This window comes from Ceratotherium simum, chromosome 22, assembly GCF_057802395.1.
Source record: "Ceratotherium simum simum isolate JZ-2026a chromosome 22, ASM5780239v1, whole genome shotgun sequence".
Lineage (NCBI taxonomy): Eukaryota > Metazoa > Chordata > Mammalia > Perissodactyla > Rhinocerotidae > Ceratotherium > Ceratotherium simum.
The window spans coordinates 16304794-16327812 of record NC_141921.1 but is presented as its reverse complement, the minus strand read 5'-3'; the positions used below and the strand labels follow the sequence as shown (position 1 = coordinate 16327812).

General features: G+C 46.4%; 2 protein-coding genes across 3 annotated transcripts in view; both read left to right on the top strand.

The window, feature by feature from the left end:
• ERMAP (erythroblast membrane associated protein (Scianna blood group)) overlaps positions 1-10064 on the top strand; it is a 49817-nt gene extending 39753 nt beyond the window's left edge. The window contains exons 5-12 of the mRNA XM_087447084.1: positions 1075-1191; positions 1715-1747; positions 2765-2797; positions 4733-4753; positions 5545-5565; positions 5661-5687; positions 5770-5796; positions 7375-10064. Coding sequence (XP_087303210.1) covers positions 1075-1191; positions 1715-1747; positions 2765-2797; positions 4733-4753; positions 5545-5565; positions 5661-5687; positions 5770-5796; positions 7375-8099 — 1004 coding nt within the window. The 3' untranslated portion in view covers positions 8100-10064. The remainder of the gene's footprint in view (positions 1-1074; positions 1192-1714; positions 1748-2764; positions 2798-4732; positions 4754-5544; positions 5566-5660; positions 5688-5769; positions 5797-7374) is intronic.
• Positions 10065-11297: 1233 nt separating this feature from the next.
• Positions 11298-17171, top strand: ZNF691 (zinc finger protein 691). Of its 2 annotated transcripts, none has more exons than XM_004443140.2 (2): positions 11298-11344; positions 15672-17171. In XM_004443140.2, exon 2 carries the CDS (start codon positions 15681-15683, stop codon positions 16533-16535), a length of 855 nt encoding a protein of 284 aa, XP_004443197.1. In that variant the 5' UTR covers positions 11298-11344; positions 15672-15680; the 3' UTR covers positions 16536-17171. The 2 variants fall into 2 exon arrangements, with proteins under 2 accessions (XP_004443197.1, XP_087302260.1); XM_087446134.1 differs by lacking the exon at positions 11298-11344 and adding an exon at positions 13124-14197.
• Positions 17172-23019: the final 5848 nt, after the last annotated feature.

Below are 23019 nucleotides of genomic sequence, written 5' to 3'. Positions count from 1 at the left end.
ACATGATATTTAAGGGCTGCATAGTATTTCATTGTGTGGTTATAGCACAATAAGATTAATCAAAGCCCTGTTTCTGGACATCTGGATGGTTTCCAATTTTTCCTCATATTATAACTAATGGTTTCGTGAACATTTTTGCACGTATTTTGGGAAATGATTCTGATTATTTTCTTAGAATTAGATTATTTTCTTAGAATGTAGAATTAATGGTGTCAAAGAAGTATGACCCTTTTAAAGACCCTTGAAACATGGGACCATATGGCAGAGAAGGGTGGTGTTAGAGCTGAGAAGGATAGACTGTGCCTGGGATCCCAGGTGGGGAGGTGGGGTCATGGACCTCTGTGAACCCCTTCCTTCTTTTCTTTCTCTGTCCCCTCCCTTCTTCTCTTACTACTGCCCCTGCCTCTCACTACACGCTAAGTGCTTTACATCCTCATCTCTTTAAATCTCCCAACAACCCAACAGCACAGGGCTTACTATCATCCCCATTTTACAGATGACAAACCAGGTTTGGGGAGGCTCAGTCTCTTGCTTGTGTCCCACAGTGGTTGAGCGAGGACTCACACCAGCTTAGGCTCTCTACCACTTGTCGCAGTGCCTCTTCTGCTCTTTTTTTCTTGGCCTGCGGCTGTAGCACCATAGAAATTGTTTTGCCCCTGCTGGTAAGGGTTCAGAGCAAAGGGCTCACTGACTGCTGTTCTAGAGCGGAGTGAGGATGTGAAGGGGGAGGCAGGTGGGTGCTCCTGAGAAGACTGGAGGTGATTCCTGAGGAAGTTCTCCAAAGTCCCTGGATAATGTGTTTCCATTAAGTTTACCCGTTGTTTTCAGGCAGGACCATTGAAACCACTGCCAAGAGATGGACATCTCACTTTAAAGTCATCCCTGGGTCATCCAGGGTTTGAGTTACTGAGAGAAGCAGAGAGCCTTACCAGTCTTGGCTAGAGCTCTCTCCCTAGAGGTGATGGAGACAGTTGGGATGTGCCCGAGCCATCTGCCATCTGAAGTGGAGCCTTTGGCATAGGAGAAGCTCTCAGGTGTCTCCTTGAGGGTGGTCACTGGTGGTTTTTGTTTCAGCCCCATCTCCAGGGAAGATCTCCTCCTCAGCAGTGGCTCTTGCTGTGATCCTGCCTCTTCTGGGGCTTCTCATCATGGTGGGCATTTGCCTCATCTGGAAACAAAGAAGATCAAAAGGTAAGTAAGTGGCAAGGGAGCCCAGGCTGGCAGGAAGTGGGACCTTGGCTTCTTTAGGAAAAGGCCAGGAGGAAGTAGATATAGACATGACAGTTATCCATAGGTTGGAGAGAAAACTGGTAGAGCCATGCTCTGGTGACTCACATTGCAGAGAGGATCAGGGAAACTGCAGAAAGCTCCTGGGCAGAGCTGTGAATTCTCATCTTTTGAGAAAGTAAAAATAACTGATCCTGCCAGTCTTCTAATTAAGAAATCCAATTCTAGCCATTGGATAAAACCCTCATAAATATGATCATATTTCACAGGATCTCAGGGTTGCAAAGCACCTTGAAAGTCACATAATCCAACACTCCTTTCCCCGTGTGGTGGTTTGAAGACCCTCTAATCCTTTCAAATGGTCACACACCCACAGTGACAAGGAGCAAAGTTTGACTCAGGCAGCTCGGGCCATCTTTGGACAGTTCTGCTTGTTAGAAAAAGCCCTTCCTTAAGCTGAGCTGACATCTCTCTCTCTCCCTTCCAGAGAAGCTTCTCTATGAACAGGTGGTGGAGGTGGGTAAGTGTCCTGGGATGGGTGGGGATGTTTCTCTGTTTCGTTCATTTTTGTGCTTCTAGTGCCCACTCATCTAAATTCTGTACCTGAAGATCCCAACATCTGCTGTCCTTGGTAGTAGTGGTTGGGGTTGGGGGTGGTGGTCTATACCCATCATTTCCAGTCTTTGCTGATTCTTACTTGTAATAGCTTGTCTTCCAGTATGTTTGGTGATTTTTGTTTGTGAACTCATTGCTTGATCTTATTCTATGGGAGTTCGTGTAGGTCTAATGTGAGGGAAGCTTTTATTCATTCAACAAATAATTGATAACTGTCTACTAAGTGCCCTGGACTATGCTAGATGCTGGGGACACAGTGGTGAGTAAAAGCAGACACAGTCTTTGCCTTCTTGGAGTTTTCAGTCAGGGAGGTGTACAAGAATTCAATAATTACACAAATAATGTGTACAAATGTGATGAAGTGAGGTTCCGAGGGCCGTGATGACTGTGACTAGGAGAAACCAACCAAACTTGGGGGATGGGAGAGGAGTTCCCAGAGGAAGTGATGTTTGACCTGGAGGATGGACAGGCATGGGGACGAGGGAAGAGAAACCATCCACAGCAGAAAGAACAGCTTGAGAAAGAAACATAGTGCAGAGTGAGGGGAGAAGTGACAGGGGGTGAGGGTGTGGAGTTGGGAAGAGCCAGGCCATGGGAGGCCTTGTAGATCACAGAGAGGATTTTAGTCTTTCTCCTCAGAGCAGTGGTGAAGCAGTGAACGGGGATATCCCGATCAGAATTGTGCTCGGAGAAGCTCTCTCTGGCTGCCGTGTTGAGAAGAGATCAGAAGGAGCAAGATAGGATGTGGGGGCACTTTGGGCCACTATTTCTGTCATCAGATGAGAGATGATGAGGCCTGGGTCAGGGAGGTGGAGGTGGAGATAGAGGTAGACAACTTCAGGAGCCAGTAAAATCGATAAGAATCAGGGACCCTCAAGGTAATGGCACAGAATCTCATTTTCTTTTACTTTCCTTCCTCTAGAAAATCTTCTCTCAGACCACGCAAAAGAAAAAGGTAATTACGTGGATAGAATAAGGGGTAGGGAACAAATAGCGTTCTTTCTCCTTCTACATAAATGCTGACAGTCTACTATTATACATACATTATATACACACACCCACCACACATATATAGCCTCCATTAATATTACTGGAATTTTTCCAATATCAAGGGGCTACAGGGTTGGTGGCAGTGGGTGAGGTCAAAATTCACACATCTGGATTATCATGAGCTCCCTTCATCAGCCTTTCCACCAGTCATCTAAAAGGGTCTATATATTACTTAAAAATTATATAAATGTGGTCGTATGGGACGTATGAGAATCTCAAGGATCCGTTCAACCTGCGCATGTGAGAGGTGGTGTGATACAATGGGAGGCTCACAGGCTCTGGGGTCAGCAACACCTGGCTCAGATCATTGGTTTGCCACTTATTGGCCTTGGATAAATCACTTTACTGTTCTGAGCTTTGGTTTCCTCATCTGTAAAATGGGGATAATAAGTCCCCTCACCTGATTGTTTTCAGGATTAAAAGAGACAACTTAAAAAACAGTTTCCTATTACAATGTCTGGAACTCCTTTCCTTTATTGTCATTTCGTCTTCATTAATTGAACGTTTGCTCTGGGCCACAAGGGTAAAAGTCAGACACCTAGGGTAAAAAAAAACAGGCAGGGGCTCTGTCCTTTGAAAGTCTAGCTGGAAAGACAAGTCACTGGCTCAGAAATGGCTCCACATGCAATGATTTGGGCATCTCCTCTCTTCCTCTCTTCCATCTCCTCCAAGCTGGTGAAAGTGTGGGGATGCATACCTCAGGAACACTATGGCTGTTCCGTCCAAGAGCAGAAGGAACAGTGTGGTGTACTGGTGAAGGCCTCCGACTAGGATTCAGACAGACTTGACCTTGAATCCTGCCTCTTTGGCCACTTAGTAGCTGATGACCTGGGCAAATTTTCATGTCCCTCTGAGCCTCAGACCACCACCCTGTAAAATGGGAATAATAATTATACGCACCTCATGTTGTTGAGAGGACTCAGTGCCTACCTCTTTATAAGAACAGGACACAATAAATGGAGGCCATTAGTAGTGGGAACGGTGAAAATAAACCATAAGCTCTTTAGGGGCCACATCATATCCTTGCAGGATGTTTGGTCCTGTCCAAAACCATTTGGCATGAACCAAATATGCTCATGCACATTTTGGACAGGACCAAATATCAAGAACCTCTTGGCGTGGACCCAATGTCTTGTGGGATAAATATCTTATGGACCAAAATGTCTGCTAATCCATCATCTTCAGCTTTATTTCCCCAATGCCTAATGCCCAACACATGCCCAACCCTTAGCACAGGGCCTGGCAGTGGACTCAAATGTATAACTTCAATTCTCTGGCAGGGCCAGTGCTAGGGGAAAATGTGGGCTGGACGGCCCTTCCAGGGAAGCCACAAGTACTCCCCTGAAGCATATGAAGCATACACATATGTCCCCAAACCTTCTAGGATCTCCAAATCTGTGAATCTCTCCACAGAACTTCAGGGGATTTACTGTAGAGAATAACAAAGCCGTGCCAACAAGTCATTGTAGGTTTCACTGTATACATTTCACTGTAGATAATTATAAACAGTAGGTTATAAAAGGGCAGAGAGGCATACACTCACGTCCACACAGTTACAAACATACGGAAACACTCATGTGGACAGCAGAAATGAAACCAGGCAGACGAAAATGAAGGGAGGAGGAAGGAGGAACCAAAGTCCCAGGCATTCTGGGCCATCGGAAAGTGGCACCAGCAGCGCTGGATGCCTGTCTGACCTTCGGGAGATGTGACTGGGTTAGGGGCTGGTAGGATCACTGTCATCCTTTCCACCATGGGGGGATGGAGTGATGAGACTTTCTGGGCTCCAGGGATAAAGTGGCAGCACCTGCTCACTCATACCTCTGTCTTTCTTTTTTAGGAAGCCTCCATAAAGCCCTCAGTAAGTTCCGCTCCTCATCCGTAGCACAAACTCGTGCTGCTGACATCGTTGCTTTAGGATGAGTGTCTCAGTTTCATTTCCTGGGGCAGATGAGAGGGGAAAAGTGTACTTTGAGCCATGGGGTTGTGGATTTCTTGGCTCTCAAAGGCCTCTTTTCTCAAACATTCCCTGCACAATTATTATCTAGTTTCTAAATGGGAAGTGTTTTTCCAAGAAGAGATGTACCTCCATAGATGAAGCCTTCCGGTGGAAGACTATTTTTTCACCTGGGCATGACATCCCCTTAGGTGGGATCCAAGGTGGACGGATCCTCATTAAACTTGATGTGTGGAGTGGTGCTTCTCCACCATTTTATGTCTAAGAACCTCTCTATAACAAACAAACAAAAATCTTCAGACACGCGACGTATCTGTTTGATTTTACATTGAGAAAATATACATAAGAAAATCTAATAGAAATTCAGTGATAGTTGGAAATGAACTTATATTTTACTCTTTTCCTACAACATCTACATACATTTATGTTGTCATTACCTCTATGTATGAGATGCATTATTGATTCAGTCTGCAGGTAAGTTTTGGCTCACATAGGAATTCGCTGACCCTCTGTGGTATCTCTGGGGACCGCTGGACCACATCTGGGAGCCATTGCTGTTGCAAGCCCAGTCGTGGGGGACGTTCAGGGTGTTGCTAGCGAGGATGTGATGTGGGTGTATGGTTGCGATGGGACTGTAGCATTAGGGGAATGTGGAAGCCCTGGTTCTGATTTGTCAAATTGTTTTTATTCTTTAGAGAAACTCCGGAAGGAACTGAGTAAGTTTCCCATGTTTTTACAACTTAGATACCAATTTATCTCCTGTTGATTTTGTATTTCCAGTGATAGCTCATCCTCGTTTCTTCTTTTATAGAGTTGAAAAGAGCTGCAGCAAATTCAGGTGAGATGCACTTTCCCCATGCTTGAGCCCCCCCCAGGCTTCTCCATTTCTCCATCACTTTATCCCCTTTTATGTCTTTCAGGCTGGAGAAGGGCCCGCCTGCACTTTGGTGAGTTACACCACTCAATCCATCCACGTTCTGGAGCCCACTGGTCTCTTCCTTTGGAATGCAGACTATAACTTAAAAACATTTTTTAAATCAAATCTGTTTATCTGCTTATCAAATTAAAAAAATCTTTGTGATTTTTTGAGGGGTCACATTTAGACTGAGAAAGTCTCCCCTCTTTCAGAGCACTGACGAATATTTGGTTTCATCATGGATTTTCTATGATTTTTGAGATTTTTCTTAAGTTTATTGATTATATGTTATTTCTTTGTGACTTGTCTGCTCCTCTCCTATCCTGGTTACTTTTTGGTTTGTGAGGATTCTTACTACATGAAGTATATAAATTCTTTGTTGTATTTGTCACAAATTATTTTTCTGAGTTTTTCATTTGCATTTTAATTTCCTTATAGTATTTTTTTTGATTTGGGGACTCCGTCCTACCCCACACCTGGATGAATAGCCAGTGCTCCTGTCTCTTTCTGCACATCTGCCACACTCTTCTTTCTCTGAAGGTTGATTTTCTTGGGGTTGCTGATTGAGATTCTCAGAGGAGGGGATGGGTTGGGCGGATGCCCCAACGTAATAGACTACACAAAGGTTTCATAGTTTTATTCTAAAAGTTTTGCACATCTCTGTTTCAATTTATGCCTAAATAGTTTGCGTTTTTTGCTTCTGTTTCTGTGAGATCTGTTATTTTCACTGCTTTGGGGTCTTCATTAGTTTTCCATGTTGCTGTTTCCATCTCCTGCTGTTCATGCTGTCTTCCTTCGGGCAGGTGCAGTAGAATCAATGAGTCAGCCACTTGAGAGAATGCCAGGTCGCCTTGGTTGGCATTCTGTCACAAGCCCTTCCCACACTCACAGTCTGGCTTACTCCCACCACCTTGGCAGAGTCCGGATTTCGTGGATTTAACTTTCCAAGAAGAACCTGTTTTCTGTACTTAAGGAAGAAGGGAAACTCACTGTGACCCTCACAATCCACAATTTTAAGGAAGAATCTTTCTCTCTATGTTAACATTTAAAAATGATAATTATAAGCAATAATTTTAGCTGACAAAATGAGCATCACGCACTCCCTGTGTGAACGAGGCACTCTCTCGTGCATCAGCTCATCAAATCTGCACGACAGCCTGCAGCGTAGATGCTGCTATTATTCCCACTTTACAGATGAAGAAACTGAGGTTTGGAGATGAATAACAAGCCCAAGGTCACATAACTAGCATGTGGCAGAGCTTGAACTCAAACATCCTATCTGGCTGCTGCATCAAACATCAAAGCCTATGTTTATTATCATCCATTAGATTCCCCTGGAACATCGAAGACAAAGGCAGTAGTTCCTAAGGATTAAGGCAGCTTCAGACAGATGAAAACCTTTTCCTTCACTTACTAGCCTATCAGGAGATCCGGGAGGCTGAAAGACAGTATTCTTTGGTTCCAGTACATATAGGGGAGGGGGACCATGAGCTAAAATAGGCCAACGACAGTGGTTGCAGACCCAGAGATTATTTTTTCCTCTAAAGCTACCCAAGGATGGTTTAAGAGCCGGCCTTCCCCAGACTCACCTCTCTGTGACTCTCTGCAGTGGCGGTGACCCTGGACCCAGACACAGCGCATCCTAAACTCATCCTGTCTGATGACCGGAGATGTGTGAAGCTTGGAGACAGGAGGCAACCTGTGCCCGAGAGCCCCCAGAGATTTGATTTTGTCGTCAGCGTCCTAGGCTCCGAGTACTTCACGGCTGGCTGTCACTACTGGGAGGTATACGTGGGAGACAAGACCAAGTGGATCCTGGGGGTGTGTAGTGAGTCAGTGAGCAGGAAGGGGAAGGTGACTGCCTCGCCTGCCAATGGACACTGGCTTGTGCGACAGAGTCGCAGGAATGAGTACGAAGCTCTCACATCCCCGCAGACCTCCTTCCGCCTGAAAGAGCCCCCAAGGTGTGTGGGGGTTTTCCTGGACTACGAAGCAGGAGTCATCTCCTTCTACAATGTGACTGACAAATCCCACATCTTTACTTTCACTCACACTTTCTCTGGCCCCCTTCATCCTTTCTTTGAACCTTGTCTTCATGATGAAGGGAAAAACACGGCACCTCTAATCATCTGTTCAGAACTCCAGGAATTGGAGGAATCAACTGTCCCCAAGCCAGAAGAGAAAGGTCACGCCAATGGAGATGTGGCCCTGAGGGTGGACCCTTCCTTACTGCCCCCTCAGACACCGGAGCTTTTGCCACTCAGGGATCTGATCCTGCCCTGGCCTTCTGACCTTGGCCCAGCCCTCCAGGGGCTCAATGCTCCTTCTTTTTAGGGATGTGCCCCATTACTCGCTCCCCTGACCGTCTAGCCCAGTGCCCTGGATTTCAGTCTCCTGGCCCAACACGTGATTCTGGAACATCTCATCTCCTTTCCCCAAATCCAGACCTTTTTGTGGTTTTTATTTGTACTACCTTTCTCTGGGGCTCAGCTCTGAGCCCTTCCCTCTTTCTGGGGACGTGAGATTCTTGTTGCCTTGGAAGAAGAATTCTTGAAAGCCAACTGAATGATCAGATTAGGTTTAGGTGGTGATGTTGAATGTGCGTGGCTGAGACCCAGGGTTCTCTACCTGAGGGGATGTTTAGAAGAACTTCATCCTGCATCATCCTGCATCCAAGCTTTTAGTCATGAAGTTATGGTGCCCAATCCCTGACTTCTTACTTGTCCCATCAAGAACTGCTTTTCTCCTGTTCTCTCTCTCAGTTCAGGCCTCTAGCCCTCAAAGCCAGTTTTTTTTTTTTTTTAAAGTAAACGTGTTTTGGATCACATACTCTTCCTTCTTTCTGGAATATGAGACGAGGGTGGTGGGGAGAGAGGGGTAAAACATGCTGTCTTTTTCCATTTCCTTGACGCTGTTTACAACATAGTGTGGTGACATCCAGAGTACCTGCTTTCAGGTACATGCTTTCAAAGCTGATTTGTCTACTGATGATAACCAGGTACAGGGACTTGAAACGTGGTAGCTGTAATCCTGAAAAGCCTCAGGAGCACAATCAGGGGGCTGGGAAGCAGTTTCAAACAGAGCAGCCCAGCTGTGTGTGGCCTTGAAAAGATAGTGGCAGATGAGTGAGTCTGGCGCTGGCCCTTTTTTTTTTGTGAGGAAGATCAGCCCTAAGCTAACATCCATGCCAATCCTCCTCTTTTTTTTTTGCTGAGGAAGGCTGGCCCTGAGTTAACATCCATGTCGATCTTCCTCCGCTTTATGTGGGATGCTGCCACAGCATGGCCTGAGAAGCGGTGTGTCAGTGTGCACCCAGGATCCGAACCCCGGGCTGCCAGCAGAGGAGCGCGCGCACTTAACCGCTACGCCACGAGGCTGGCCCCTGGCGCTGCCCCATTTGAATTCCCTTCCGGGATTCAGAAAGGCCCAGCTGGAAAAAGTGGCAATTTTAACCACTGATGTAGAAGCTTTTTTTCCACAAGACATTACATTGGAAGACTTGACTGTGTAGCACACAGCCTCTTAGGTCAAAGAGTACTGATTTCAAATAGGAAGTTGGTAGACCAGGTGTGAAGATAAAATAATGAACCCGATTTTTCCATGTGGATTGCAGAAAGAAGCCGCTTTCAAGTCGCACTATATATGTGATCTGGCCCCTTTGTGGAGATGTTTGCTATCAGTTTGCAGATGGGTACACGGTTCTACCCAACAGCATATATTTGGAGAGAGAGCGAGAGAGAGAGAGAGGTCTTTATTATAAGGAATTGGTTCATGCAGTTATGGAGTCTGGCAGGTCCCAAGATCTCTGCTCCAGTGAGCTGGAGATCCAAGGGAGCCAATGGTATAGTTCCTGTCTGAGACTGAAGGCCCAAGATCCAGGAGAGCCTACGCTGTAGGTCCCATTGGAAGGCTGACAGGCTCAAGACCCAGGAAGAACCAATATTTCAGTTTGAGTCTAAAGGTAGGAAAAAAGTTGATGTCTCAGTCTGAAGGCTGTCAGGCAGGAAGAATTCTCTCTTACTAGGGGGAGGGTCAGCTTTTGGTTCTATTCAGGCCTTCAACTCATTGGATGAGGCCCACCCATGTTAGGGAAGGCACTCTGCTTTACTCAGTCTAGTGATTTAAATGTTAATCTCATCCAAAAACACCCTTACAGAAACACCCAGAATAATGTTTGATCAAATATCTGGGCACCTTGTAACCCATGCAAGTTGACATATAAAACTAGCCCTCAGAGCCTGAGTGGAATTTCTTGTTTGCTTTTGTACAGTTCTTTAAATAAAAGTTTGGTATTCCTTGTTTGGCATGCTGTTATTTTCATCATGAATGAGAAATTGTTGGGGGAAGGCTTTGGGCTGGTAAGAGAAAAACACATTATGGGATTGGTTTCCAAACAGCCTTAAATCCACCCAAGCAAGCTGTAACCACAGTTAAAAATAAAGCCACAGTTTTATTTCGAGTCTGCCGTCTCAGTATTTTATTTATATCCATTTATAAACTAATAGTATATGTGGGGTATTTACATTTCATTCATCCGTATTCAGTTTCAAACATACTTTCCTGAATAACTCAATCTTACAACTAACTCACATTATTCACACTGGCTGCACCCAAGAGAACTTAGCAGCAGGAAAGAGAACTGACATTTGTGGAGGGAGAAGCTTTATATGTGTTAAACTCATTTAATCCTTACAACAGTTCTGCCAGAGATTTTACAGGGGAGGAAAATGGTGCTCCTGGGTGGTAGAACTGGGACTATAAATCTGGTTTATCTACCTCTGAAGACAATACGCTGCTCTTTGCACTGAAATACCATGCATATATGAGAAGCCTGAAGAATTTTAGCCTACATATTCAATTAGACTTTTTTTTTTTTTTTTAAAGTAAAACCTGAAAAAAAATCCTAATCCTGGGTATACCTTAGTGGTGGTGGTGTGTCTGGATTGATGAACGACAGTCAGGTTTAACTATGTAGGACTCGGAAAAATCCCTGCACTGGGGTGTTGGGAGACCCAGAGGCGGTCCTTGGACAGCCAACATTTAGTTTCTCTGACAAGCGGACTGGGTTAGTTATCTTCCAGTTCTACAATCCTTTAAGTTACGAACCTTGAGTGAGGTGCGGGACTCTAGGCTTCACGGGATGTCTACACGACCGACAAGGGTCGCCAAGTCAAAGTAAAGAAATACTCTGAGTCCATGACCCCTTGGAGGTCATGTAGGTTATCTCTACCTATTCTACAACTTCCCAGACCGGCGGCCCTGCAAGTCGGCCTTTAACGTCTGAGCCTAGAGCAAAGCTCGACCACTCAGTAAGGTAACCAGTCTCCACTCCTCAGCTATAAACTTCGCTAATTTTCTCGGGACTACAACTACCAGCAGGCCACGCCCGAGGCCAAAGCTTATTGGCGGTTCCGCCTGGGTTTCTTGCGTTGTGGCAGATAGTAAAGCCAATGGGAAGGAGGAGTCGTCCTCAGGGACCAATCCTGAAGAGGGAGGGCGGATCCTCTCTGGGTTCCGGCTCCGGCTCCTCCCCCGGCCCAGGGAGGCGGTGCTGTCCGTGACCGAGCGGCGCGAGCCAGGTGGGTGCCGGCTGGGCCCGGGGTCGCGGCGGGAGGCGGACACGGCTTCGCGGGGAGCTCTGACCGGGGCCTCTTCCTTTTCACCGTGGAGTTGGCGCTGTTGCTTTGCTCCCCGGACCCGGGGGGGAGCCAGTGGGGCCCTGTGGTCTCTCCACCCGGACCGTCGTCCTCCTCCCCCGGCCGGCGCGGCCAGGCTGCTGGCCCCAGCCCCTACCCTCGGGCCCTTCTCCTGCCGGCCTTTGAGTACTCCAGCCCCTCTGCCACTGACCATGCCTTTTGGGTCAGCCCCTCCTCCTCTCCCACTTCTGCAGCTCCAAGCCTGCCGGCAACTCTGGACCCAGCTGCTCTCTTAGAACGGCTGTACCCTCGGACTCCGCCGGCGGCTTCTCCCCGCCGTGCTACACACAGCCCAGCCTCTTGGGTCCCGGTCCTCTAACACCTCTGATTGCAGCCTTTGCCCCCGTCCCCTGACCACCTCCTCGGACACTCGAACTCCTTTGGTCCTCTTCTGTTTCTGACCCGTTATCCAGCTGCCTTGTACAAATCCCTCTTCTTCAACGCCTTGCCCCTGGTCTTTCCAAGGTACTCCCTCCCTTCCTTCCTCCAGCCCTTGACTTGACCCTAGAGGCTCCGAACTTTGGCCCTTCAGACCACTTTCCAGCTTGGCCCCTTCCCTCTAACCCAGACCCTTGGCCTTCAGCATCTGTGATCACCAGCCCGGGTCTTGGCTCTTACTTCTTAGACCTGGCCCCTTCTCCACTGCCTCAGTCCCTTCCACTCTTGGTCTTCTGTATCTCTGGGCCTCCTGGGACGGCAAGCCCCATGGGCCCCTTTCTCCCCCAAATCTCTGAAATGTGATGTGCAAGTACCTCTGTACTTCACCTGCCGCTCTCTTCTCAGTAGATAGTAGACTCCCCATCTCTGCAAGTCTGGATCTTGCTCACCCATCCTGCAAGTCTAGCTCAAATACCACCTTTTCAGTGAAGCCGCTCATCCCTGATCTCTTCAGGGAGATATGCTTGTGTCATCTGAACTCCCGGGACACTGTTTTTATTTATTTCCTTCCTTCTTTCCTTCCTCCCCTACCTTCTTCCCTCTCTCCCTCCCTCCCTTCCTCCCTTCTTCTCTCCCTCCAATACTAGTGTCCTGCTTTAAATCACTGGCTTTGGAGACTGGCTTTGGAGCTATGGGCATAGGTCCCAGTTCTGCCACTCACTTGCTGTGTGCCTTTGGGCAAGTTACAATTTCTCTGAGCCTCAGTTTCCTCATCTTTAAAATAAGTTGTGAGAATGAAGTGAGATGATTTGTATATAGTGCTTAGACCAGGGCCTAGCACTTGGTATGAGCTTACAAGATGTTAACTATTATTATTATTTGTTCCTGTGTAATGTGCCAGGTGCTGTGCGAGGCACTGAGAGGTGGGTACAAAGGTGATTAAGGCACAGTCCTTGCCCCCCTGGACTTAACCTTCTACACTGTATGGCAGTTTCTGAAGTTCATGGCCTGTTGCACTGCATAGTACCATAAACCATTTGAGGGTAATAACCCCAGTCCTAAATCTTTTTGCTTTTATTTTGACCCAGCATTCAGCCCTGGGTAGAGTCAGAGCTTTGTGAAGTATAGGTTCTCAGAATAGCAGGACTGGAAGTGAGTGGAGGCTGTGTAGCTCACTGCATAGAGAGAGATTCTGGAGCTCTTGGTGGGGTGGGCAGGGGCGGGGAGTGAATTAAGACCATATCCATTCACTCATACATTCAAAAGACATTTGAGCACTCGGCCTTGTGCTGGGGAGAGATTACCAAAATGACCCAGTCTTTGCTCTCAAGTTGTTTATAAACTACTAGTAGAAACAAACGTGTAAACAGATAATTGCAGATCACTGTAAAAGCAAGTGCAAGATTCTGTGGGGCATAAAGGAGGAAGTGGGCAGGAATCAAGAGATTGCTGAGGAATAATGGGTAAGAATAGATACAAGTAAGCATGAAATGGGTTCTGGAGACAGGCCTGGCCTCCATTTATTCAACTCATTCAACAGATATTCATAAAGATCTACCTGTATGATTGCCACTACTCCAGCAGTTTGGGTTACATTAGTGAATAAAACAAAGACCCTGGCCCTCATGGGACTTATGTTTTAGCAGGGGGAGACAGACAATGAAAAATAGATGTAATAAATAAACAGAATGTTAGAAGGTGAGAAGTGTTGTGGGCCTGGGGGCTGGGAGTGTGGGAAAGGTTGTAGTTTTTAAAAGGATGGTCAGAAAACAGTGAATAAGTATCAAGGAATAAATTGTTTCTGATGTTTACTTGCATATTTGAAAGTGAAGCAAGCCTATTTTTCACATTGCTTATTCTAGATTCTTCAGGAAACACTTTCTAACAGGGATTGGTAAACTATAGCTTGCCTCCTTTTGTTTTAAATGAAGTTTTGTCGGAACACAGCCATGCTCATTCATATTGTCTGTGTCTGCTTTTACGATACAATGGCAGAGGGCAGAGTTGAGCAGCTGCAACAGGGATCCTGTGGCCCCAAATATTTACTAAATATTTACTATTTGGCCCTTTACAGAAAAAGTTTGCTGACCCCTACTCCTTAAAGATTTGAGACTCTGTCTATATTTCACATTTTAGATTATATACAGTCTTGTACTATGGTTTAATTAAAACTTCTTTTTCTTTCCTAACAAGATCACATAAGGGATCTATTTTGTTCTTGTATGCTCCACAGGGCTAGGACATAGTGTCTTCAACAACTGTAATAGCAGCCATCATTTGCTGAATGACTAGTATGTGCCACACATTATACTGAGCATATTAGAGGCATTTTCTCAAACACAAAGTCCTGCAGTGTTGGTAGGTATCGCAGTTTTAGCGATGTGGGAGTTGAGGCTCAGAGTGGTTGAATAATTTGCAGAGTTATAGACATAGTGTGTGTCCCACTGGGATCCAACCGTAAATGTCGTCAATGCCCCTTCCATTACTCTGTGTTGCTCTTGGCCAAAAATACTTGCTGACTTGAAGGAATGATCCATCTTTCATTTTCTATCATCAATGTTCTATCATAGTCTGTACTTCCCTCCCTCATCCCTTTGTTCACGTCACTCTGTACGGTATCTCCACCAGCTCACTCTGCCTTTTGAAATGTTATTATTTCTTCAAGGTGCAGAGGAAACACCACACTTCTCTTATCGGAAGTACTTCTTTCCCTCATTGCCTGTCCTTGGTATAGGGACTCAAAGGAGTCTGTGCAGCTTAGCAAGCATTTACTAACGTTTGTATAAGTAGGCCCAGTGCTGGGCGCTGTCTGTGTGTGTGTGTAGCTGTGTGTGTGTGTGGAAGTGTGTGGTTTGTGTATCTGTGTCTGTGTGTGTCTTTGTATGTGGCATGTGAGTGTGTGGCTGTGTGAGATTGTGTGTGGTGCGAGAGTATGGCTGTATGTGTGTTATGGTGTGTGATTGTGTAGCCATGTATGTGGCTGTATGTGTGGGAGGACTGTGTATGTGTGTGGCTGTATGTGGCTGTGTGGTGTGAGAGTGTATGTGTGGTGTGAGTATATGTATGGCTTTGTATGTGTGACTGGTGTGTGTGTGTGGTGTGAGAATGTAGCTGTGTGTTTGGTGTGTGACTATGGCTGTGTGTGTAGTGTCAGTATGTGTGTGTGTGCACATGCAGCTGTGTATGGTGTTCAAGAGTGGAAGTGTGTACTGACCAATTGGAACAGACACAGCCCAGGCCCTGTAGTAGGTCTTGGAGGTCCCAGAGGTTAACTCTTTAGTCGTTAGATGATAGTGAGGTCTGGGGACAGGAAGGGTGGCAGAACACTTAAGAGGATTCAAGCTGGGCCTGTAAACAACTCGGAGAACCTCAAGAGTTAGAAGTTCTGTTATGTCCATTTTGAAAGCAGGCAAATAGATGGATACTTTTAAGGAAGGTTTTTCAAAACAGATTAACATAAAAGGAGTTTCAGTTAACCTGCAGTTAGGCAGAAAAACTGAACTCATCCCCAGATGGAAGCTCCTTTACTTGCATATGAATTATAGTCTAGTCTGTCATTGTTTAGTGGTATTAAGAAAAGTTATGTTAATCAAATTGCATGAATATCATCTGTTGGGGGTGCCTTCTTTTTGCTCTGGTGGTTAGTTTTAAATATCTGTGGAAGTTTGTCACTTGAAAGTTAGTAAGTAAAGGCATTCTGTCCAAGTATTCCAGTTAACTCATGGATGGTTCCATGGGGAAGCTTTACACCCCTTCAGCCAGAACAAGAGAGTCCCTGTGGTCTGGCCTGACCCAAGGAATAAAGGTGTTGGCCATTTGTGTTCATTCTCAGGGTTCAGAGATGGGCAGTGAGAAGGAGCAGAATCCAGAGCAGCACCTGCCTGAGGAAGGGGAACGGGGTAAGCCTTGGAGAGTGGATGACTCCGAGGGTTTCCGGATCCCAGATGGGGAGAAAGAACATGGGCAAGAGAGCCTTTCGGAGGAGCCACAAGGGATCCAACCAAAAAAGCCATGGCAGAAAGTCACTGTCCCTGCTGGAGAGCCAGGGGACCCCATTGCTCATCCAAGGCCTGAGGCTGATGAGAAGCCCTTTATCTGTGCCCAGTGTGGCAAAACCTTCAATAATACCTCCAACCTGAGAACACACCAGCGGATCCACACTGGCGAGAAACCTTACAAGTGTTCTGAATGTGGCAAGAGCTTCTCGAGAAGCTCCAACCGCATCCGGCACGAGCGGATCCACCTGGAAGAGAAGCACTACAAATGTCCCAAGTGTCAAGAGAGCTTTCGGCGGCGCTCGGATCTCACCACACACCAGCAGGATCACCTGGGCAAGCGGCCATACCGCTGTGACATCTGTGGCAAGAGCTTCAGCCAGAGCGCCACGCTGGCTGTGCATCACCGGACCCACCTCGAGCCAGCACCCTACATCTGCTGTGAGTGCGGGAAGAGCTTCAGCAACAGCTCCAGCTTTGGCGTGCACCATCGCACCCACACAGGCGAGAGGCCTTACGAGTGTGCCGAATGTGGGCGGACCTTCAGCGATATCTCCAACTTTGGAGCCCACCAGAGGACCCACAGAGGGGAGAAGCCCTACCGGTGCACTCTGTGTGGGAAACACTTCTCCCGGAGCTCAAACCTTATCCGCCACCAGAAAACGCACATGGGAGAGCAGGCGGGGAAAGATTCCAGCTGAAGGAGAGACCCGGGGAGAGAGTGAGGAAGAGAAGTGGGAGACCCCAACCTAGTGTAGGAAGATCTTTAGGATCTGCTGCTGCCCCCTTGACCTCAAGCCCTTCATCTCATTTTGGAGAATGGTTTCCTGTTGCCTCTGAAGCCAGGATCTCCAGGAAGTCCTGAGAAGGGACTCAGAGTAAAAATCTTTGCCTCTTTCCAGGCCAATTTCTTGCCTTGGAAAGTCAGAGGAGCCAGTCTTGGCTTCATCTGGGGGTGACAGAGATAGAGGGTAGGCTTAGTACATGCTCATATCATTAGGGCAACCATCCCCTGGCCTTTGAGGACGTACCTGTGAGGCGGGCATCATTATCTGAAGGTCCTCCAAATTGTATGTGAACTGCTTAGGGCACATTGCAGTGGCCTGTGGGTTCCCATCTGCTGTGCCCTACCTGGGCTGGGAGGAGCAGCCTTCCCAATGGAAGGGGCCTCCTTGGCCTGGAGAAGAGGTCTGAGGTCCTGCCTTAAGAATGAAAAGGAAGCCCTCAGGGAGCCATGATCCAGGGACCTTCATACTCCCCCATGTTTGTGACTTGTTACCCCCACCCCAACCTGCATCTGTTCCCCAAGTGATCAGCAGTAAAACCTTCAATGAAAAGGACCTGTGTACTTATTTGAGGGCATCAAAGAAGTGGGGAGCTGGGGAGATGGTCGCACTGCTTCTCTGGAAGGGAGTTGAATTCTAAGAAAGACAGAATGGGTGGCTGCTCTGAAAAGCACAGGAAAGCAGGCTGAGTCTGGGGCCTTTGAGGAGGAAGGGGAAAGGAAAAGAGGTAACATTAATTGAGCATCCACTATATGCCATAGATTCTTTGGGTCACGTTTACATTCTTGATCTCATTTTGTTGGCACAGCAATCCTCAAGGGAGTAACGTGAGGAAATAAAATTGAGGAAAGGTGAAGTCACTTGCTGTGAAGTCACACAGCAGGTATGTGGTGGAGCCAGAGTTCAAACCTGGGCCTCCCTTGATTCTGAGCTGATGCCCCCTTCACTCCATTTACCTTGTTGGCTTCTGAAGGAGTAGCTGCTTAGAGGTCTGGCCTGGGACCAAGTGATTCCCTGGAACTGGGAGCTAGTATGGGCTCTTGATGTGGCCCTGGACCATGTGCTCTGTGGGAAGCCAAGCATGAGAGCCTTTTCAACTTTAGATTATTGAATCACACTTACTCTGTGCCCAGGAAAAATGAGTGTCAGGGAGTAGAGGGTGACGGGTGGGGTAAGATGAACCCATTAGTAGCAATAGTTTAGTTCCCAAGGCTGGGACCACATGGCAGGGATCATGCCTGGCTTCCTTCCATTCTTTGGGAAAGCCTGACTCCACATGGCAGATTTCAGTGTTTCCTACATGAAAGTTTAGTGCTCACCCAGATTTTCTCCAACAAACACAAAAAATCCTTCTCTACCTCTCTTGCCAATCTGGGGTCCTGCTCTTCCAGAGTGAGGGGCCGCCTTTGTTTGTAGCCAATTGGCAGAATATGATTCTGGCACTAGACTTGGAACTGGCACCGCCCATGATCTGACCCATCACATGGGACCTGCCACCCACCCGTGCCAGGAGCTTTACACTCGTCGTCTTACTGGATGCTCACAACAACCCTGTGAAGTGTGAGTTGTCCACATTTGACAGATGCAGAAACAGGCTGACAACGTATAGAAATCTTGCCCAAGATTACATAGCAAGTAAATGGCAGGGTCAGGAACTGAGCTTCCTTCTGCCCAAACCCAAAGCCTCTATTTTTTCCACCTGTAAAAGAAGACTTCCCAAATGCTTCCCTGACATTTGTAGGACAGTTTACAAAGCACTTTTATTTCATATATATTTCATGCTCCTTGAAAATCCCCATACAAAATATTTTAAACATATAGTCACCCAAACTTGCATGTATGAATTGGCACACTCCCTAGTAACAGAAGTTGCCATCAAACACCTCTTGAGGTAAGTTATTGCACACCTATTATCTCTGATCTCCGTAACTATCCTGTAGGGTAGTAGTATCCGCATTTTCAAGATAAGAAAATTCTGAGAGGTTAAATGACCTGAACTGGGGCTGAGCTGGGATTCGAATCAGGTGTGTCCTATTCCAAGCCCAAGCTCTTCATTATACCCATTACCAAGCTAGGCTCTACTGGGCTCAGTCTGGGGAGCTTGGTGTCATTATCCTTCCAGACCTAGAGCCTTTGTGACAATTGCTGTGACTCTTTGGGAGTCTCTGCCACCAGTAAGACCCAGGGGCAGTGTACCAGGCACCTGTTTTGATCTTGGGACATAACTTGCTGGCCAATCTCATTTTCCCTTTTTTGACCAAGTTCGTAGGCTAGGGTTTCTGTGTTGGTCCAGACTAGTGTTTGAGTCCTGATTAGTCCATTTAGTCACTCTCTGACTTCCTTTTTTGTTAACTTTTTTTATTTTCTCCTTCATTCTCTTTTCCCCTTCCCCTTCCTTCCACTCTCCCTCCCTCCCTTCCTCCGTCTCTTCCTCCTAGTTACTAGGAATACTGACAATGGAGAAGATGTGGCTCCTGTGTTCTCTGCAGGAGATTGGCACATAAACACAGAGTTCCAATGCAGGATGATAGGTGTCATTCCAGTTGTACCCAGGGTGCTCTGGGAGCCCAGCGGAGGGCCTTAACTTGGCCTGTAGTAGACACTGGAGCCCAGAAGTAAATAAGACATAGTTCTTCCTGCAAGGGACTCAGAGGAAGAGAAACTCCCCTCTGAACAAGGTGTTGGGGAACACAGGTGGGAGTGGTTAACTCTTCCAAGGGGAGGAGGAGGCTGAGACAATGATTGAATTTGGTCTTGGAGAATGAGTAGGTGTTTATTTTAAAGAAGAGGAAGGTTATTTAAGATGGAAGGGAAGGCTTAATGTTTTAGGGAATGGTGAAACATTTGATGTAGCTAGAGTGTCCTGTGTGAGGAAGAGATGAAGCTGGTAAGGTAGCTGGGGGCCAGATCGTGAAGGGTGTGGGATGCCAGGATAAAGAATTTTGGACTGTGGACAATAGAGAATTTTAAAGCAGAGGAATGGCACGATCACATTTGCCCTTTAGGAAGAACACTCAGGCTAGTGTGAAGGATAAACTAAATGGGGTCAGGTAAGTTGGGAACATACTGCATATATAAGCCAGGTGCCATATAAGCCAGGTGCCTACTGGGGCCCTCCTGCCCCACAGAGAGCTCTGTATGATTGCCTCAGGGCCTTGCCAATTCCACGGAATGGGAAAGTCCAAACCCTCCACACAATTTCTGCAGATTCCTGAGATTTATGCTTTTATGGTCTCCTTTTCCTGAGGTTCCTGTGGTCTCTTCAAGCCTTCTCTGTTTTGTCCCCATTAGTCCTGTCACAGAACTAAAGACCTTCATTGGCTTCCCTGAGAAATTCTGTCACACCAAGCATTTTGTAAGTTTAGACTCTGTTCAAGAGATTGGGAGTCTTGGAGGGGGTCACATCATGGCATGTCACTAGCTTCCTCCCCTCTTTCCTCCCATCTCTGCCCTTATCTCCTCTCTCCCAGATTGTCCTGGAAACTCCAGGTTGTTTTACTCTATTATAAAAAGCTGTTTAAGATGTCATCATCACGGTGGCATGAGAGGATCCCTGTGTCTCTCCCCTTCAACCTACAGTGAATAAAAAACATCCATAACCCAACAAAGGTTACATTGCCCAACACACCAAGACACTGGAAAGATCCACACATCAGTACCTATGAAGGTGGGTGGAGAGGAGCACATAGAGGAGGCTAAATGGGAGCACAGCAGAGGCTGAGCCCAGGACCTTGGACCCCAGGCTGCAGTGGCTGAGCCCGCAGCCCCCAGCCCCAGAGAACATGGTGGGGCAGCAGTGGTGGCATGCGTGTGACTCCAGCCAGCCAGCTGGTGGCACCCGTGGCTATGGGGAGCAGAGCAATAGTGGAGGTGGAGCCCCCTGATCCTGGGCCCCCAGGTGCAGCTCAGAGGCATTCACAGGACACCAACATCCCAACCACAGTGGTGCCCATGGCCCCAAGATAACAGGCAACAGCAGAGGCGGTGCCGCATGAACCCAGCTCCCTCACTCCCCTTCCCCCCACCACAGCAGCAGAGCTTCCAACCAAAGTGATCTTGGATGCAGTGGAGGCATCAGCTATCTCTGAACTCCCATTGGTGAAGCCAGTGACTGCAGCGACACCAGCAACAGCAAGGCATCAGTAATTCCCAGAGGTGCAGGCGGCGATGACGAGAGTACTGGCGATACCCCGAAAAGAGGCAGTGGGGGGCGGACCATGCAGATCCTCAAATATAGCCAGAGGAAGCACAGGTAAAAGAAACCAAAAACTAGCACTATAGCACCACCTACTGAAAAACAAAAGAGAGGCCTCTAATCTCCAACTGATTAAAATGTTTGAATCAAAACAAAGTTATACCTAAATAAGAAGTGTTTGCTATGGCAAATGCACTGGCAGAGGAATAACTCAGCAAGCACCAAGAAAAACATGATAACATGGTATCACGAAAAGAAGATGACAGCGGCCGGCCCCGTGGCATAGCAGTTAAGTGAGCATGCTCCGCTGCTGGCAGCCCAGGTTCAGATCCCAGGCATGCACTGATGCACCACTTGTCAGGCCATGCTGGGGCAGCGTCCCATATAAAGTGGAGGAAGACGGGCATGATGTTAGCCCAGAGCCAGTCTTCCTCAGCAAAAAGAGGAGGATTGGCATGGATGTTAGCTCAGGGCTGATCTTTCTCACAGAAAAAAAAAAAAGAAAAAAAAAAAAGAAAATGACAGTTCTCCAGAAACCAAACATAAAGTCATGGAAGATTGTGATCTAACTGATAAAGAATTCAAAATAACTGTCATGAAGAAACTCAATGAGCTATAAGAAAATTCAGAAAGGCAGTTCAATGAGCTCAGGAATAAAATTAACAGAAGGAATACTTTATCAAAGAGACTGAAACTCTAAAAAAAGAACCAAACAGAAATTCTGCAGATGAATAACTCAATAAATGAGATGAAGAATGCATTAGAAAGCACTGGAAATAGAGGATACTGTATGGAAGAGAGAATTAGTGAGCTGAAAGATATAAATCTAGATATGATGCAGGTAGAAGAGGAGACAGAAATAACATTTTTTTAAATGTAGAAATTCTATGAAAATTATCTGACTCAATTACAAAGGGCAACATAAGGATAATGGGTATCCCAGAAGGAGAAGAGAGAGAGAAGGGATTAGAGAGCTAATTTAAAGGAGTAATAGCTCAGAACTTCCCAAACCTGGGGAAGGAACTGGATATACAAATCCATGAAGCTAGTAGAACACCCAATTATCTCAGTGCAAAAAGAGCTTCTCCAAGACACATGATAATAAAACTGTCAAAAGTCAATGACAAAGAAAGAATATTAAAGGTAGCCAGGGGGAAAAAACCCAATAACCTCCAAGGGAACTCCTATTAGGCTATCAGCAGATTTCTCAGCAGAAACTCTAGAGACCAGAAAAGGAATGATATATTCAACATAATGAAAGACAAAATCTGTCAGCCAAGAATACTCTATCCAGGAAATTTATCTTGCAGATATGAGGGAGAAAAAAGGCTTTCACAGACACACAAAAGTTGAGGGAGTTCATTGCCACTAGACCTGCCTTACAAGAAATTTTGAAAGGAGCTCTCCTATTTGAAATGAAAAGGCAGAGGTATACAAAACTTTGAGCAGGCGATAAATAGACAGAATCAGAAAACTTCAACTCTATATTAGAAGAGGTTACTAAACACATAATTATAAAGTTTAAACAGAAAGGAAGCATAAAAAATAACTATAACCACTTCAATTTGGTAATGAACTCACAATACAGAAAGGAATAATTTGTGACAACAAAAACATAGAAGGAGAAGAGGAAAAGGACAGATGATGATAAGATGCTATCAGCAGAAAAAGGACTGTCTTATCTATGAGACCTTTTATGCAAGCCTCATGGTAACCACACACACAAAAATTCAGAGCAGAGTCATGAAACATAAAAAAAGAGGAAACTAAGAAACACATTACAGAAAACCACCAAACCGAAATGGCAGACAGAAACACAAAAGAAATAATGGAAATATGGAGCCACCAGAAAACAAAAGTTAAAATGGCAGTAGTAAGTCTTCATATATCAATAATCACCCGAAATGTGAATGGATTGAATTCACCAATCAAAAGACACACAGTACTTGGATGTATTAAAAAACAAGACCCAGAGTTATGTCAGCATCACAGCAGAGTGAGTTGTTCCCTTTGTCTGTCCCTTCTAAGTTACAACTAAACGGACAGCCATTAACCAATGGAGGATTCTCCCCACAACACAATGGGATACCTGAGAGATCCATGCAGCTATAGATTTGAAGGTGGGTGACTTGGACCCCAGGAAGCAGTAGAACTAAGGGAGTGGACCCCTCCCTCTCCCCCTGCCTTGTGGCAGAAATCCAGGTC